Source organism: Eptesicus fuscus, chromosome 14, assembly GCF_027574615.1.
Source record: "Eptesicus fuscus isolate TK198812 chromosome 14, DD_ASM_mEF_20220401, whole genome shotgun sequence".
Classification (NCBI taxonomy): domain Eukaryota; kingdom Metazoa; phylum Chordata; class Mammalia; order Chiroptera; family Vespertilionidae; genus Eptesicus; species Eptesicus fuscus.
The window spans coordinates 53303278-53320437 of record NC_072486.1 but is presented as its reverse complement, the minus strand read 5'-3'; the positions used below and the strand labels follow the sequence as shown (position 1 = coordinate 53320437).

Here is a 17160-nt window from a genome sequence, read left to right as displayed (position 1 = left end):
CCCTTACCCTCCCCCGCACTGTCCTCATCCATAGGTGTATGATTTTTGTCCAGTCTCTTCCCCCACCCCCACACCCCTTTTCCCCCTGAGAATTGTCAGTCCACTCCCTTTCTATGCCCCTGATTCTATTATAGTCACCAGATTATTCTGTTCATCAGATTTTTTATTCACTTGATTTTTAGATTCACTTGTTGATAGATATGTATTTGTTGTTCATAATTTTTATCTTTACCTTTTTCTTCTTCTTCCTCTTCTTACAGAATACTTTTCAGCATTTCATCTAATACTGGTTTGGCAGTGATGAACTCCTTTAGCTTTTTCTTATCTGTGAAGCTCTTTATCTGACCTTCAATTCTGAATGATAGCTTTACTGGGTAAAGTAATCTGGTTGTAGGTTCTTGCTATTCATTACTCTGAATATTTCTTGCCACTCCCCTCTGGCCTGCATAGTTTCTGTTGAGAAATCAGCTGACAATCGTATGCGTGCTCCCTTGTAGTAATTAACTGTTTTTCTATTGCTGCTTTTGATATTCTCTCTTTGTCTTTTGCCCTTGGCATTTTAATTATGATGTGTCTTGGTGTGGTCCTCCTTGGATTCCTTTTGTTTGGACTTCCTGGACTTGTAAGTCTATTTCTTTCACCAGGTGGGGGAAGTTTTCTGTCATTATTTCTTCAAATAGGTTTTCAGTATCTTGCTCTCTCTCTTCTTCTGGCATCCCAATAATTCGGATGTTGGTACGCTTGAAGTTGTCTCAGGGGCTCCTTACACTATCTTCATATTTTTGGATTCTTTTTTTTTTTTCCAGTTGGGTGTTTTTTGCTTCTTCATATTTCAGATCTTTAACTTGATTCTTGGGATCCTCTAATCTGCTTTTGGATCTCTGTATATTATTCTTTACTTCAGTCAGTGTATGCTTAATTTCTAGTTGGTCCTTTTTCATATCCTCGAGGGTCTCACTAAGTTTATTGGCAGTTTCTAGAAAATTCTTAAAAAACCTTATAATGGTGGTTTTGAACTCTATATCCAGTCGTTTGCTTTCCTCCATTTCTGTCATTTGTGACCTGTTTCTTTGTCTCCGCATTTTGGCTGCTTCCCTGAGTTCATAGAGTGGCTTTGTGTGCTAGGTGTCCTACAGGGCCCAGTGGCTCAGCCTCCCCAGTTACCTGAGGTGGACACTCTTGGTGCACCCCTTTGTGGGCTGTGTCCACAGTCTTGTTGCAGTTAAGCCTTGATTGTTGTTGGTATCACTGGGAGGAATTGACCTCCAGGCCAATTGGCTGTGAGGATCAGCTGTGTCTACTATGGGAGAACTTCTGTGCTGGAGACACCCTTATGGGGCTAGACTTGCTTCAGTGGGGCTTTGGTGCTCACTGAGTCTGCCCCCTGAGTGTGTCCCTTATGGATCTGAGGAGTTGTAATCTGGATGGTCCTACTCTGACCCCTGGGTACACTGGCTCTTGGATCTCTGAGGAGGTGCTAATTTAGCCTCTGCCTGAGGCCACCCAGCAGGAGCTGCAGAGAGAGATCTGCAGATTCCTCTTCTTTGTTTGGGGTTTGGAGGTGCCCAGATGAGGCCCAGCTGTGAAGCAATGCAAGCTGCTGTGGGGCCTTGGCCCTTCTTTTGGATGTTCTGGGTCTCTCTGACCCAGCTGCAGTTTGTTAGGTAAGTTTAGATTTCAATGGACCAGGCCATTCATATGCAAAAGCCTGTGCACAGCTTTGGTGGGGCGGGGCCTCAGGGAATCAACACGGCAGAGCAAACAGCTATGGCTGATCCTCAGCCCTGCCTTAAGAGTACTCCAGGTATCAGTATCCTTTGGTATTTGCTACGAGCACCTCTGAGAGAAAGCCACCCTCGAGTTCCGCCCGATGCCAGACAGTCCAGTTGCTCCCCGTATGAGTCTGGGTCCCCAGCATCTCACCTGGAACTGGAGTTCAGAGCAGTCAGGAGCTTGTGCCTCCCCCCCGCGATTAAAAAAGACAATCTTGTCCTCAGTTGCCAGCCCTTTCTGTGCTCGCGCCTCTATACCTTTGCACTTTACTTGCACAGCTCCTCTGAGTTTCAGTGTGCTTTTCTCTTTCCTTCTAGTTGTAGAATTTCCACTCAGCCAGCCTTCCTGTGGTTCTGGATGATGTCCTTTTTGTCTTTTAGTTGTAGTTTTGAAGTAGTTGTGTGAGGCAGCAATTTCAGGTGTTTACCTTTGCCGCCATCTTGGTTTCTCTCCCCAAATTATTTTTAATTGTTTTATATTCAGAACATAACACTTCTGTGAGTATAACATCAGACCACACCTTTCTCTTTGTGCCTTCTTCATTTAACATTTAGTTAAGTTTCGAATAAAGCTAAATTAAAAATTATACCATAAATATTATACTGACATTAAAAGTCCTGAAAAGAAATGACATGATGAATTTGAACATTCCTGAAATTTCTTTAGTAACAATATTCTTGAAAATCTTGGCCCATAGGCTAAATACACGACTATCAGGTGAGAAGCTGATAAACATACTTTATGAACCTTGATTCCTAAGAGTAAGTCTATAATGATCTACTATTAGAATGGCTCTGCTCTCTTCAGGTAAACCTAGGAATCAGAAATCATCATTCACTGAGGAAATAAGACAAAACCACACAGGAAAAATGTCACGCATCCACTGCTTATATTCTGTAATCCAATTAAGGTGACACATTTGAGAGTCCTAATAATTTAACTTTCCTACTGACTAAAGGTTTTATCTTATGAGTGACCACAACCCCAACTGTTTATACAATGAGTTAGTATGCTTTTATTCTACTTACTAGAGGCCCAGTGGACGACATTTGTGCACTGGGGGTGGGGTCTTTAGCACTGCTGTGGAGGCAGGAGAGGCTCCTGCCACCGCTGCTGTGCTCACCAGCCGTGAGCCCAGCTTCTGGCTGAGCGTCGCTCCCCCTTGGAGTGCACTGACCACCAGGGGTAAGCTCTTGCGTTGAGCGTCTGCCCCCTGGTGGACAGTGTGCATTATAGTGACTGGTTATTCTGCAGGTCGGTCGATTTGTATATTAGCCTTTTATTATATAGGAGGACTAGAGGCCCGGTGCACGAAATTCATGCACTGGGGGAGTGGGCTATCCCTCAGCCCAACCTGCACCCTCTCTAATCTGGGACACCCCTCTCACAATCCAGGACTGCTGGCTCCCAACTGTTCGCCTGCCTGCCTGCCTGATTGCCCCTAACTGCTTCTGCCTGCCAGCCTTATCACCCCCTAACCACTCCTCTGCCAGCCTGATCGACGCCTAACTGCTCCCATGCCGGCCCGATTGCCCTTAATTGCCCTCCCCTGCCGGCTTGGCCCCCCCTAACTGCCCTTCCCTGCCAGCCTGGTCGCCCCTAACTGTCCACCCCTGCAGGCCTGATCACCCCCAACTGCCCTCCTTTGCTGGCCTGGTCACCACTAACTGCCCTTCCTTGCCAGCCTGGTCACCCAACTGCCCTTCCCTGCCAGCCTGGTCACCCCTAACTGTCCTCCCCTGTAGGCCTGGTTGCTCCCAACTGCCCTCCCCTACTGGCTCGATCACCCCTAACTTCCCTCCCTTGCCAGCCTGGTCGCCCCCAACTGCCCTCCCCTGCCAACACAACTGCCCATAACTGCCCTCCCCTGCCGACCTGGTCACCCCTAACTGCCCTCCCCTGCTGGCCTGGTTCCCCCCAACTGCCCTCCCCTGCAGGCCTGGTCCCCCCCAACTGCCCTCACCTGTAGTCCTGGTTACCCCCAAATGCCCTCCGCTGCAGGCCTGGTTGCCCCCAATTGCCCTCCCCTGCAGGCCTGGTCTCCCCCAACTGCCCTCCTCTGCCAGCCCAGTCACCCCTAACTGCCCTCCCCTGCAGGCCTGATCACCCCCAATTGCCCTCCCTTGCAAGCTTGGTCCCTCCCAACTGCCCTCCCCTGCTGGCCGGATCGCCCACAACTGCCCTCCCTTGCTAGCCATCTTGTGGCGGCCATCTTGTGTCCACATGGGGGCGGCCATCTTTGACCACATGGGTGTGGCCATCTTGTGTTGGAGTGATGGTCAATTTGCATATACCTCTTTATTATATAGGATGCCCTGGGACTTTAGAATACATTTTCGAAAGTAGTCAGAAAGATCACCTTCAACAACACTTGGAAAACGTTTGGGGGAAGACTATTTTGAAATGAAGGCTTTGCAAAAGTATATTAATAATGGCTATTTAAATAGTCTATGGACTTTGTGAAATGATGGTGGAGGACAGGGGAGGAGGAACCAAACATTTCAAAGTTAAGTATAAATAATTGTGAAGGATGCCATTTCCAGTATACTGTAAATATCAACATTTAAACATTTGTTGTTGTTGTTGTTGTTATGAGAATGTTTCTTTTAAAGCATCTGTTCTTGTTTCATGGATAGAAAAACCTCCTTTTATAGCTGAGAAAATGGACAGTTTTTTGGGGGGAGGGGTACCTCTTTCCTTGCATTGTTTGTTTATTCCTAGTTGCCTTCCCTTTTTCCCATTGGTTTGGTCTTTCTCATGGGCATCACAGACTTTCCCTCTGATATCTGTGGTGAGTCAGAGATAATTTCAGACTGAGTGAAGGACTAAAAAGCTGCCTGAAAGCTTTAGCATATAGATGGGCTGTTTTTGAACTTCCTTGTACAGTGATCTAGGTGGACTTCCTGAAGTCACCACTTTTGGGTCTTTCCTCTCAGTTGGTAAGATTCTTCACAGAAAACTCTTCCAATGTCTTGTGTGAAGGGTAAAGTTCAGCTGCTAGCATTCTGGGAACCAAATGAAAAGAGAGTGCTGAGGAACTCCCTATTCATTGTTCAGTAAGTAGCTCCATTTCTAATAAAGTGCCCATGTCCATGTCCCCAGTCCAGAGATATTTGTTTTTCTCTCTGTAGAGAATAAACTTTCAGTCTACTGTAGGGATGGGACAGTCACCCAGTGCACAAAGCAGGTGAGATTTTTGAGAAGTTTTCCAGATAGGCCTTTTCATTTATGTCCTCTCCCTCCTCCAGAAATACCTGGCACTGCCAATTCTTGAGGCTTTTGAGGATTTTGTGGTTAAGTCAGGTTAGTTTTCATTTCTCCATGGCCAACTAATGATTTAGCTTTTTGGGGTCTATTAAGACCATGATTATTTCTCCATTTGTTTTCTAGCTTATAAAATGTTGTTGCTATTAATTCCTTTCTCTGTTATCTCCAACCTTATATGTCTATGCTGAAAAAAGAATCCTTTATTATAGTTTCAGTGGAGTTTCAAAAGATAGCATAAATCTGTCATCTTATCAGAAACCCACATAGCTATTTTATTTATTCTGTTTTTAACTTCATTGTGGTAAACTACAGGGTACCCCCCCTCAATATGTATACACTTTAACAGCTGATAGCTCCATTATGAAAATGGAATATATATTAATAAACTCTCCTTTATAATTATTCAAAGTGTCAAAGTGTGTGTATACATTTCTTGGAATATATATATATATATATAAATAAATATATATATAATAAAATTTCCCATTTTAACAATTTTTATGTGTACAATTCAGTGACATTAAGTATACTCGCAATGTTGTGCACCATCTAACAAAATTTTTTTATTATCCCAAACTTCATTTCTGTTTTATTTATTTATTTATTTAAAATATATTTTATTGATGTTTTACAGAGAGGAAGGGAGAGGGATAGAGAGTTAGAAACATCAATGAGAGAGAAACATCATGATGAACAAGAACAGACCCAGAAACAAGGAGGCATGGATCAGACTGTCGGGCCTCAGAGGGAGGGTCGGGGAGGGTGGGGGTAAAGGGGAGAGATCAACCAAAGGACTTGTGTGCATACATATGAGCCTAACCAGTGGTTAAGGACAACAGGGGGGTGGGGGCATGCATGGGAAGGGGTGTGGGATGGGAATGGGGGATGAGGACAAATATGTGATACCTTAATCAATAAAGAAATTTAAAAAAATAAATAAAAATAAATAAATAAAAAGTGGATTGTATAAATTAAAAAAAAAAAAAAAAGAAAAGAGAAACATCGATCAGCTGCCTCTTGCACACCCCCTACTGGGGATGTGCCTGCAACCATGGTACATGCCCTTGACAGGAATCGAACCGGGGACCCGTCAGTCCGCAGGCCGACACTCTATCCACTGAGCCAAACCGGTTAGGGCTTCATTTGTTTTAATTTCTTTCAGCAATGTTTTATACTTTTTAGAGTACAATCTTTTATCTCCTTGGTAAAACTTATTCTTAGGTATTTTATTCTTTTGGATAGTCTGGAAATGAGATTTTTCTTTTTAATTAATTTTAAAAAATTAAATTTATTGAGGTAACAATGGCTAATCATATTATATAAATTTCAGGTGTACAATTTTATAATATGATGACATCTGTATACTCTATTGTGTGCTCACCACCCAACGTCTAGTCCCCTTCCATCACCTTGTATTTGACCCCCTTTACCATCCTCATCCTCCTTCCCACCTCCATTCCCCTCTGGTAAACGCCACACATAGAGCCATGTTCTACATTCATAGACAGGTATAGTCATTATATATTGATTGCTACTTAAAATGCCAGCAAAGCATTTCAGAGTAGATAAATAGACTTTAAGGATTTACACTTACAGATCCCAAACTGAAAGCAATGGAAAAATATTACACCATTCACTGACTATTCCCCAGACTACAGAACTATTCCAATTTGATAGTGTTCTTCTCTACTGTAATTTCTTGTCTTAATCAATACTGGCATTTGACTGTCCCATCACTGTTTCTAAAAATAATTTTCATTACTATTCTTTGCTGCCTCGGTTTATAGCAAAAGCCCTTTCCCCTCTGATATCCTTTTATTACTTTGTGGACTATTTTTCCTTTCCTTGACATTTGTCAATTTTGGTATGAGAAGGATTTGGCTTTTTTCCTAAAAGGTGAACAATAATACTCAGTTAATCCTTCTTAATTTTTTATTTCACAGATATATACTGAGTACCTATCATAGGCCAGGCCCTGTTCTAGGCATTAGGGATAAAACAATGAACAAAACAAAGCCCCTGCTCCCATACAGCTTCTATTCTAGTGGGAGTGTCAGACAATAAACAAATGTGTCATATGGAGTTGGGTGTTAAAAAACAAAGATAGGGGTACAGAGAGTGACAGGGTGGGGTAGGAACATTAGTTAGTTATATAAGGCAGTGATTTTCAACTGTTTTCATATTATGGCACACATAAACTAATTACTAAAATTCTTCGGCACACCAAAAAACATATTTTTTGCAATCTGACAAAAACAAAGGTATAACTTTGATTTATTCACACTGGACGGCTATTGTGTTGGCTGAACTCTCTTTACTTGACAATCTAAAGGAAAAGAAGTCAGTGCATGTTTTGGTATTGCATGTTTTAAATCTCCTGCAGCTCACTGGTTGAAAATCGGCTCACTGGTTGAAAATCGCTGATGTAAGGTGATCAGAGAAGGCTTTTATTAAAAGGCGACATTTGAAGAGAGACATGGAAAGCTCCATGGATATTTGTGGCATGAGTACACCAAAGAGAAAATAACAAGTACAAAGGCCCTGAGGAGGGCGTGTGCTTGGAGCAGGGGGCGTGAAGGTGGGGGTGGGGAGTAAGTTTTGTTTCTCTCACAATGTTTACTATATTTGCTATGATTTACTCTTAAAAAATTTTAATATAACCTTCAGATTTGAACGGATTCAAATTCTGGCCTGTGGTAAATTTTATAAAGTTCCTTTTTATCTTTTAAATTACAGAGCATAATTCAGTGGATATGAACAATTCAATTTGAAATCCTCAGAAAGGACCAGAATATAGATTTTCATTTTACTTTATTGTATGCAAATGAAAATATGGGAACTTGGAGAAAATAATTTGAAAGAATAACTAACAATTATTTTATATACTTCTATAACTGCTAATGATTTTTAGTGGTCTTTTGCTTGCCTTTTTATTTTTTGAACCATTATTGCTTAGCTAAATCACTACATGCAGAACATAAATTTGCAGTCAAATATTTATTATCAAATACTTTGTATGTTTTGAAGACTGTAAAACGGATTATTTTATTTCTTAGTATCATATTTGCAAGCCATTACTTAAAAGTGTCTATATGTTGTTAGACAGTAATTTAAAAAGCAATCCAAAAGATTATCAGCTAAAATCTTTAAAACACCCTCAATGGTCTTCAAAAGTAATTTACAATAGATTTAACAGAATGGAACTTACTCCATGCCCTGTGCAGTCTGCCGTGCAATATCTATAAGTTTGATCATCTCAAATTTGGTCTCAATGATGTGGAGATGGTGATATAAGCTGGAGCCCTCACACCACTGGGTAACAATAGCCAGTTGTGGCTTTGTTGAATAGCCCATGAAGAGTAGAATATTCACATGTCGAGTTTTCCTATAAAAAGAAACGTGAAAGTAAACAGTAAATGTCGATAAACTTCAGCAAATCTTAAAAAGAGGCCAAAGAAGTCTACTTATCAGTAAGATTTTGTCAGAAAAAGATATTTTAAAAAAGGCAGAAGAAGGAAAAATTTAGAACAGACTTTAGTAATTGTCTATTTTAACATTCTACTCTTTTCAGAAATATCTTTTTTAATATACCAGACAGGCAACTAAATACCTTTAATTATGGAAAGTTCATCACTGAGGCTAAAGCCTATTTCTCCCATTCTTTTGTTTTAAGTAGTTCTAGTTTTAGATTTTTTTTTTTGGGTTGAGAAAGAATCATTTTCCTACGATTTCCCCACTGGCTTCCCTGTTCTGCTCTCTGGAAGAGGAGTCTGTACTCTATGGAACATAAGAGCTTTCTATGGACCCAATATCCTCAGTTCTGTTGATTACTTTGCCCCCCTAGATTGCAGTTTTAGAATCGCCCCCACTTAAGTTGTTCTCATCTATACATACTGCAGTTTGTTAATGTTTCTCAAGTTCCAGGGCATGACGTAATATCTAAATGTGTTCTGGTAAGATTAGAATCTTGAGAGTATTATTTACATAAGTGGAAGTATTATTTCTCATAATCAGAATACTACATTAATCCACTCTAAGCTTAACTCTCCTATCACTTGTACAATATAATACTGCATAACACTTAAAAGAATATGGTTAAAGTTAAAATCTACTCAAACTCTTTTTATCCATTTTGAGTAAATATAGCAAACAGTGTCAACCACTGAAAAACAGGAGTTAAAGAAGATACTATCTCTGGAAAACAATAGTCTATACTAACTCACCTGAGTACTCCTACTTCATTTTTGAAGGCTTGTAACTGCTGAGGTGTCGGTGCTGTCACATTCAACATTTTCACTGCCACATCACCTACAAGGTAATTGTCAATCCAAATGTCATTCTATTTTTTAAGATTTAAAAATATTAAAAACTCTTGTATATTTTCATGAATTACCACAGCCTTAAATCCACACCATTATTAAACTGCTTTATGGTAACTTATGAAATAAATTATATCATACCTTCCTAATTGCATTATTTTTCTAAGGATAACACTAAACCAACAATGATACTCTTATACTGATATTTCAAAATACCAATCCAAAAAAGATAGCCAACCTTGTTTTTCAACTGGAAGTTTAGTTTAACCAGCTAAGTACCCATGGTATTTTCCAGGTTATTTAACAATATTAAATTAGACACATGTACTGACTAAATGTTAAAACTAAAAATCACAGGCCAAATAAAGCTAGGCTGAAATAGAAAACTACAAAACTTCCTTATTAGAGTACCTAACATTTTTTTCAAATCTATAGATCACTTGTTGCTTTGCTTAGGCAAGTTATTAAAAAAAAAACCACTTTATGTGAAACAGGTAGAACTCACACACACTGCCAGTGGGTGTGTAAATTGGTATAACCACTTGAAACACTGCTGGCAGTATCTACTAAAACTGAATATATGCAAAACAGTGGTCCCATAATTCTTTCCTAGGTATATAGCCAGCAAAAATGGACACATATGCTCATCAAATGACATGAATGAACTAAGAATGTTCACAGCAGCAGCATATGCAATAGGCCCAAACTGGAAACTATTAAAATTCTCATTACATAGTAAATAGAAAAAGGAATCATTTTATAGATCATGAATGATCTACAACTACACACAACAATGTAGATGCATCTTATAAACAATGTTGAGTGAAAGGGGTGAGTCACAAAAAAACACATACTGTTAGCTTTCTGCTAAAATCAGGATAGTGGTTGCCCTTGGGGGAGGAGGTCATGACGAGGACTTCTACAATGCTGATAATGTTCTGTTTATTGACTACAAATGTGTTCACTTTGTGATATTTCAGCTACTTGAACACTTACATGCACTTTTATGTACAACATACTTAAGTATAATTAACTTATTTTTCCTGATTATCAAAACAGTGCTCATAGTAAAAAAATTAAACATTTTGAAGAAACAAAGAAAAAGTATTTCCCATAATCATATCACACATAAATGAACATTGTTAATATGTTGATATATATCCTACCAGGCTTTTATATGTATCAGTACAGATATTTATGAATTCATGTGAAAAGATAACCTAAAAAGACATGTACTCAAATACTGATGATCCTTTTAAAAACTGTTATATATACTTCCATGTAGCACCATAATATGGGATATTTTACATGCTGCTCTGTAAAATTTAATATAACACAGACACCTTTCCATAGCAATAAATAGAAATCTACCATACTACTTTAATTTCTATATAATCATACATGGAGGTTATCAATGTATTTATATAATACTCTATTAATGAGCACTTACGTTTATTTCCATTTTTCATTAATATTAAATCTCTAATTAATGTACTTGCACACACATCTGTTTGTTCCTGTCCAATTACTTCCTCATTATAAAGTTCTACAAATGGAATTATTGGTTTGATATACATATTGCCAAATTTCTCTCTAGAAAATTTGTAGCAATTTCTTTTTCCATCAGCAGCATTATATTCACAACTCTAATTATGACCAATTTTTAAAAATTCTTTGTCCATTTGAGAAGCAAATAATGATTCCTATTTTTTGATTTTGCAATTCTGGTAACTAGTGAGGCTGAACATTTTTTTATGTTTTCACTCCATTTCTTCCTTTTGTAAGTACACTTTTAATATACTTGTGGTTTATAATACATATAAAAGTACAAGCAGAAAAATTATCAAAGAAAAAAAAACATCTTGGGGATTAGCTCCCCTGGAGAATCATCTTTTTTAAAATATATTTTTATTGATTTCACTGAGGAAAGGAGAGGGAGAGAAACATCAATGATGAGAGCGAATCATGATTCAACTGCCTCCTGCACGCCCCAAACTGGGGATCGAGCCCACAACCTGGGTATATGCCCAGACTGGGAATCAAACCATGACCTCAACCACTGAGCCAAGCCAGCCGGGTGAGAATCATCATCTTTAAAAACTGTAACAAAGCCCAGTTGGTGTGGCTCAGGAGGCCATGGTTCGATTCCTGGTCAGGGCACATGCCCGGGTTGTGGGCTTGATCCCTGGTGAGGGGCATGCAGGAGGCAGCTGATCCATGATTCTCTCTCATCATTGATATTTCTCTTTCTCTCTTCCTCTTCCTTCCCTCTCTGAAATTAATAAAAATACATTTTAAAAACTGAAGCTAATATAATGATAGAAGACCTGATTGCTATGAATCCAGTTTTTATTTTCCATAATTTTTGTTAGAAATCTTTAGTAACTCGTGAATATGATAAAAAAGTTTAATGATGCAAAACGTGAATACTTCCTTTGATTTTTAAAAAATAAAAGTTGTTAGATATTTCCTATTATTATAACTTGTGACAAGGTCATCGTACTATATACATACCATGCCACTTCCCCTTGTAGACTGTCCCAAATGACCCGGAACCAATTCTTTGTCCCACTGTGATCTGCCCATCAGGAATCTCCCAATCGTCACTTGAATCCCGTCTACCAAGTGTTTTCTTGATAAAAGTAGTGCAAAAGTCAATCCAAAGCAAACAAAAAAAGGGAAAACCTTGTTTCACACTAAGTACATTCTCCCCTGTGTCTGAGTGTGAAAGGGACATTAAACACACACACACACACACACACACACACACACACACACACACACACACACACTCTCTCTCTCTCTCTCTCTCTCTCTCTCTCTCTCTCTCTCTCTCTCTCTCTCTCCTTCTCTCTGGAAGAATAATAGAAGTATGATTCTTGTAATACAGAACTTAAATTGAAGAACTAGGTCAGTTTTCAGGGCTACTAACAGGCAATATAAGTATCTGTGATTAGTTAGTTTTGGCTCCAAAGGCCAAAATTTTAAATTAACATACTATGGTTTCTGTTGATAATTTACCTACTTACTTTCTTCTAGTCAGTGCTAAATTTCCTCATATATATTATCTGATCCAGTCTCTTAAAAAACTGTCAACATATACAATCACTTTGGTAGGGTAGAGAATCCACCTATCCAACATATACTATTACTACACTATTGCTAAAATTAAATTGTTAGTTTTTAATATGCATTTATTGTGCAGCAGAAAGTTATTTTTTCAAATAGGAAAGAATATCATTTGGTAAATAATTGAATTTCAGATAAGCCCTTTAACAGTGGTCACCACTGGTGGTCCGTGAGGTCCAAAAGGTTGGCGACCGCTGCTTTAGAACATGCATGCCTAATAATGCTTCCTAAAATACTAGACTTACCCCTTTTTCCTTATTTTAAAAAGAGAACACTACAGTTGACCCTCAAAAATGGGGAGCTTAAGGGTACTGACTCACAGAGCAGTGGAAAATTGGTGTATAGTGCTCCCTTCGGCAGTACATGTACTAAAAATTTGGAACCATACAGAGAAGATTAGGATGCACATGGATGACACGCAAATTCATGAAGCATTCCACATTAACCTTTTGCACTTGGATGTCGAGTGTGACTGGACATGGTTAGCATCGGTAGCAGCTCTTTTTATACTCTTTGAATGTATCAATAATTTGAAATATAAAAAAATCCAGATAAATAAGCTTGTATGAAAAGAAACTCCAGTTTTTTATTCTACTGCTGCGCTTTGTAAAATCTGGGGTATTTAAAAAATTAAATCCCGAGTAGAATAAAGGAATCGAGAAAAAAGTGAGTGCAAAGGGTTAAAAAAAAAAATAAAGAAAATTGGTGTATAATTTTTGATTTCTCCCAAAACTTCACTATAATGGTCTCTTGGTATCTGTTGGGGATTGATTCCAGGACCAATATTGCTTTCAATCATGCAAAACCTGGGGATATGGAGGGCCAACTGTTTATTTACTGAAAAAAAAACACACACACCAGCATGTAAGTAGATCCACGCAATTCAAATTCTTGTTATTCAAAGGTCAACTGTATTCTTACTCTTTTGAAACTACCTTTAATTGCATTAGAGTTGAGAGCACAAATCTCTGTTGTGCAAATATGCTTTAAGCAAACAATTATCAGCTCTTAATTTTGTTTGATTATGGGAATTCTGTGTCACATATGGACATATCATTATATCTAAAGGTGACATTAGATTTGGCTCTAACTTCTATAAAGAACACAGAAGAATGAAGATATCATATACTTTTACCATTCGATTCCTGTCTTCTGAGGATGAAGATGATTTTCTTTCCCGCTGAGGTCCTGGAGATTTCTGTAATGCTTTCACATTAGTGAGTGAGCCAGGTAATGAGGCAGGGGGGGTGGCGGATAAACCTGTAGTTGACCCTAAGTTAGTGAAAGGAAAAATGTATCCATTAAAGGAAAATCAAGTATGTTAATTTATTTATTGGGGGCAGAGGGTGTGGGGAAATTTAGACTTATTTAAAAAATACAGTGCATGTTCAAGTATAGAACTTTTAGAAAGGATAGGCCAAAAAGGGGCCTCATTTGGTAATTAGTACTATAATTTCTTTTAGTTTTCTGGCCAATTTAATGACCCTTGAAACATCTGATTACAGATATACACTTTGCTTATTGGTGCATTTTCTAAGAAAAAGACTATCTCTAAAATAAGAGATAAATACTAAACAATATTCCCAAGGTTCTGTGTCTTTGACTTTAAAAATCAAAAAAGCAAAATCAATTTAACAGCCTGTATAAAAAAACAACAACTTTATTTTGTTGCTTCAGCAAACAAATATAAATCAATATAAAAAAAGATGGAAATCCCCAAATGGAAACATATTCTAATAATGGCCATAATGTTTAAAATATTTGGCTTCTACATATTAGCCACCTAATTAAAAAAAAAAATCCTACACCACATACTAGACTACTTAAGAGTACGAGACACTGGTCGGTTTAATCAGTTCCCGAAGGCTTAGTCTAGTAAACAAATATGATTTGTTACCTGTATACAACAAAGCCAGCAGGTTTCTCAAGCCTCTCTTAATAATCCCTGACTGCCTTTATAAGTGAGAGCAAAGTAAGTGATATGGCCTCTCAGCCAAGTTACTACAAATGGCAATATTCTATCCGTCCACTGAGTCCACTGGGTGTATTCTTTGAAAGTGGACTCAGTTGGCAGGGCTGCATACTTTCTGATGGGTACTTTTCCATCAGTGGCAGTAATTCTAAATTCATGTACAGTACCTTGTTTAGAGTAGTTCAGGACAATGACTCCTAATGGGGCCTGAGTACAGTTAAGTAGGACTGAGATATCAAAAAATATTTGCATATACAGAACAAATATTCTGTATTTGTTCAATTCAAGAGAATTTTTTAAAAATTACTATTCTTTGGAAAGGGGTAGTCACCATCTTTCAAACAGGGATACCAATGGCAACATTTAAATCTGTGTAGAAATTTTATTATTACATCACATGCTACCATGTGGAATTTCCATAATCTCATCTGTAAATTTCTAAAAGAAAATGGGATGTCTATTAACTAGAGCACAAACCATTTTCTACCTTCTATTGATAATTTTCAACATCATAAAGCCTTAACTGTTTGCCCATGCCTCCCATTTCTGATCTACTTAGTACTGTACTGATATTATTAAATTATGCCACTCAGTCCTGTATGACTTCCAGCCCATTCTATGGATTTTCTGAGAAACAGACGGGCTAAGAGCAAAAATCTGAAACACCACCACTATGTTCAGAATAACTGGCAGACACTAGCAAAAGCCAGTAAATTCTTTAAAACTATTTATAGCAAACTCCTGCCTCAATTTTGACTTTATTAAAAAAAAATCAGTTTAACTACTAATTAAAGTTATGGCAAAATAAAATGGGAGATTGAAATTATACTGCTTTTTTCTCAGATTAAGGCATAACTGAAAGTATCAATCCTCAAATTTTCTGAAGTATGCTAAAATATCCCAAATATATTAAAAATCTTTTCAAAGCTCTCTACCTCTGATATAATATAAAATATACATGTCCTACATTTAAAAAGGACACTGCTGATAATACAGAAAAAATAAAGGCAAAAGTCTAGTAAAATCTCTTTACAGGGATTTCCATTTTTACTTTTTTAGAAACCAAAAAAATTGGTAACAAGTATTAACAATCATCAAGTTGACCACCTAAATGGATTAAAATAAAAGGAATTCAAGTAGGACACCCCCTCCCACGTTATTTATTGCCACCCACTGAGTTTAAGAAGTTACCAAGCCCAAAAAGTAATGTAACAAAAACTATGATGGAAATCTAAGACTTTTCTTGCTTTTAAAATTTATGACAGAAAGCTTGTGGTAGTGAGTATGTGTGACAAGCACATTCAGAGCATTCCAGCCAGGCCAAGCAGAAATTTAGTACTGAAAACTCTCACACTTACAAACACACGCTGTGAAGGTGAGGCACAAACAGTAGCTGTAGTTTATATTTAGTTTGCTTTGGGTGAAAACAAGAAAGAAGAGCCCAACTACCTCTGAACACTGGGCCAGGCTCAAAATCAAACACTATTTCACTGGGGACAGAATGTAGGAGGGGACTGGGAGTCCGGGATTGGTATTTCCGAAGACAGCGCATCAGCTGGTTCAAAGGGGCTGTTAGAAGAGAAAGAGAGGGGCAGGCAAACACAGGAAGACAGACACACAGAAGAAATGAAAGAAGTCATGGGGAATAAATAAGATGAGTCGAAGCCTGCTTCACAAAATAATTCTGGATGTTTAAAACACTTTTCAAAATCCCAATGATTTTTTAAAAAATGACTCATAAGAAAGGACAAGAGATGCCACTTCATTTTAGGTACTAAGCAGGCAGTTTTTAAGACTAAGTTAACTTTGTGATGCTAAAATGATGGCAACATTTAAATGCTGGATGTATTGGGCAAAATTTTCAAAAGCCACAGCTACTAAGACATATGAAAGTCAAACTGGCAGCAACATTAATTGGAGGGTTCATGGAATAACAAACAGAAAAAAACACTTTTATAACTATATACTATAGTAAATATGAAGTCTAGAGTATTTAATGCAGGGTTATTACTTTGGTAGCTTCACAGGTACACAGAAACACAACAAAAGATGGTTTATACAATGTTCAGTATAAAATATCTTTGAGACTGGGCTTAGACATTTTGAAGACAAAGCAGGTCACAGTGAAGAGACCAACTCTAAACAAGATAAGCAGGTATTGCAGGCCTTCCTTATTAGACAGAAGACAGCTGAAAAGTAAATATGGAGAATCATCTAGAAGAAAACTTGAAGGTAAGTTTCAAATACTATCTCTTGGAAAACATTATGTGGGGGTAAATTCTTATTTTAAAAAGAATTTTCTTATGCAATGTTTTCTTATGCCCCCTATTTTTACTGGGTGCTAGAGTGAAAAGTCAGATAAAAATTCTGTAAGAAATCTCAATTTAATTTCTCATTTGCTTATTTTATTTACCGGCCAAAAAGGGCAACTAGGCTTCTTTATTAGGGATCCATTATGTAAAATGTACATTTCAATCCCTTTTAGAAGACTGAGGGAAATAGTTGACAATATCTATCAAATTGAGAAGTTGTGACAGGCAATCCAAGGGATTCTCCAAAAACGATTTAGAAAAATCAAGTTTTAATTGATTCTAAGCTTAATATTTAAATATTGGTGGAGGTTTCCAAAAGAAATTTTGCATCTCCAGCTTTGTAGAGGGTTTGGAATCAATAAAGTGGGTAAAATAACTAAGAATCTCT

The 17160-nt window shown here is 37.9% G+C and overlaps 1 protein-coding gene and 1 non-coding gene across 4 annotated transcripts in view; one reads left to right on the top strand and one right to left on the bottom strand.

Annotated features, from left to right (window-relative positions):
- Positions 1-17160, bottom strand: part of BRAF (B-Raf proto-oncogene, serine/threonine kinase) — a 129729-nt gene that overhangs the window by 40730 nt on the left and 71839 nt on the right. For all 3 annotated transcript variants that reach the window (XM_054726046.1, XM_054726047.1, XM_008150468.3), the window contains 4 exons: positions 13624-13760; positions 11874-11991; positions 9264-9348; positions 8249-8425 (listed from right to left, as the gene is read on the bottom strand). In XM_054726046.1, the coding sequence (XP_054582021.1) occupies positions 8249-8425; positions 9264-9348; positions 11874-11991; positions 13624-13760 (517 nt within the window). The remainder of the gene's footprint in view (positions 1-8248; positions 8426-9263; positions 9349-11873; positions 11992-13623; positions 13761-17160) is intronic.
- On the top strand, positions 12833-12934 carry LOC114234806 (U6 spliceosomal RNA). Its single transcript, XR_003620988.1, has one exon. It is a non-coding gene; the product is annotated as a U6 spliceosomal RNA (small nuclear RNA).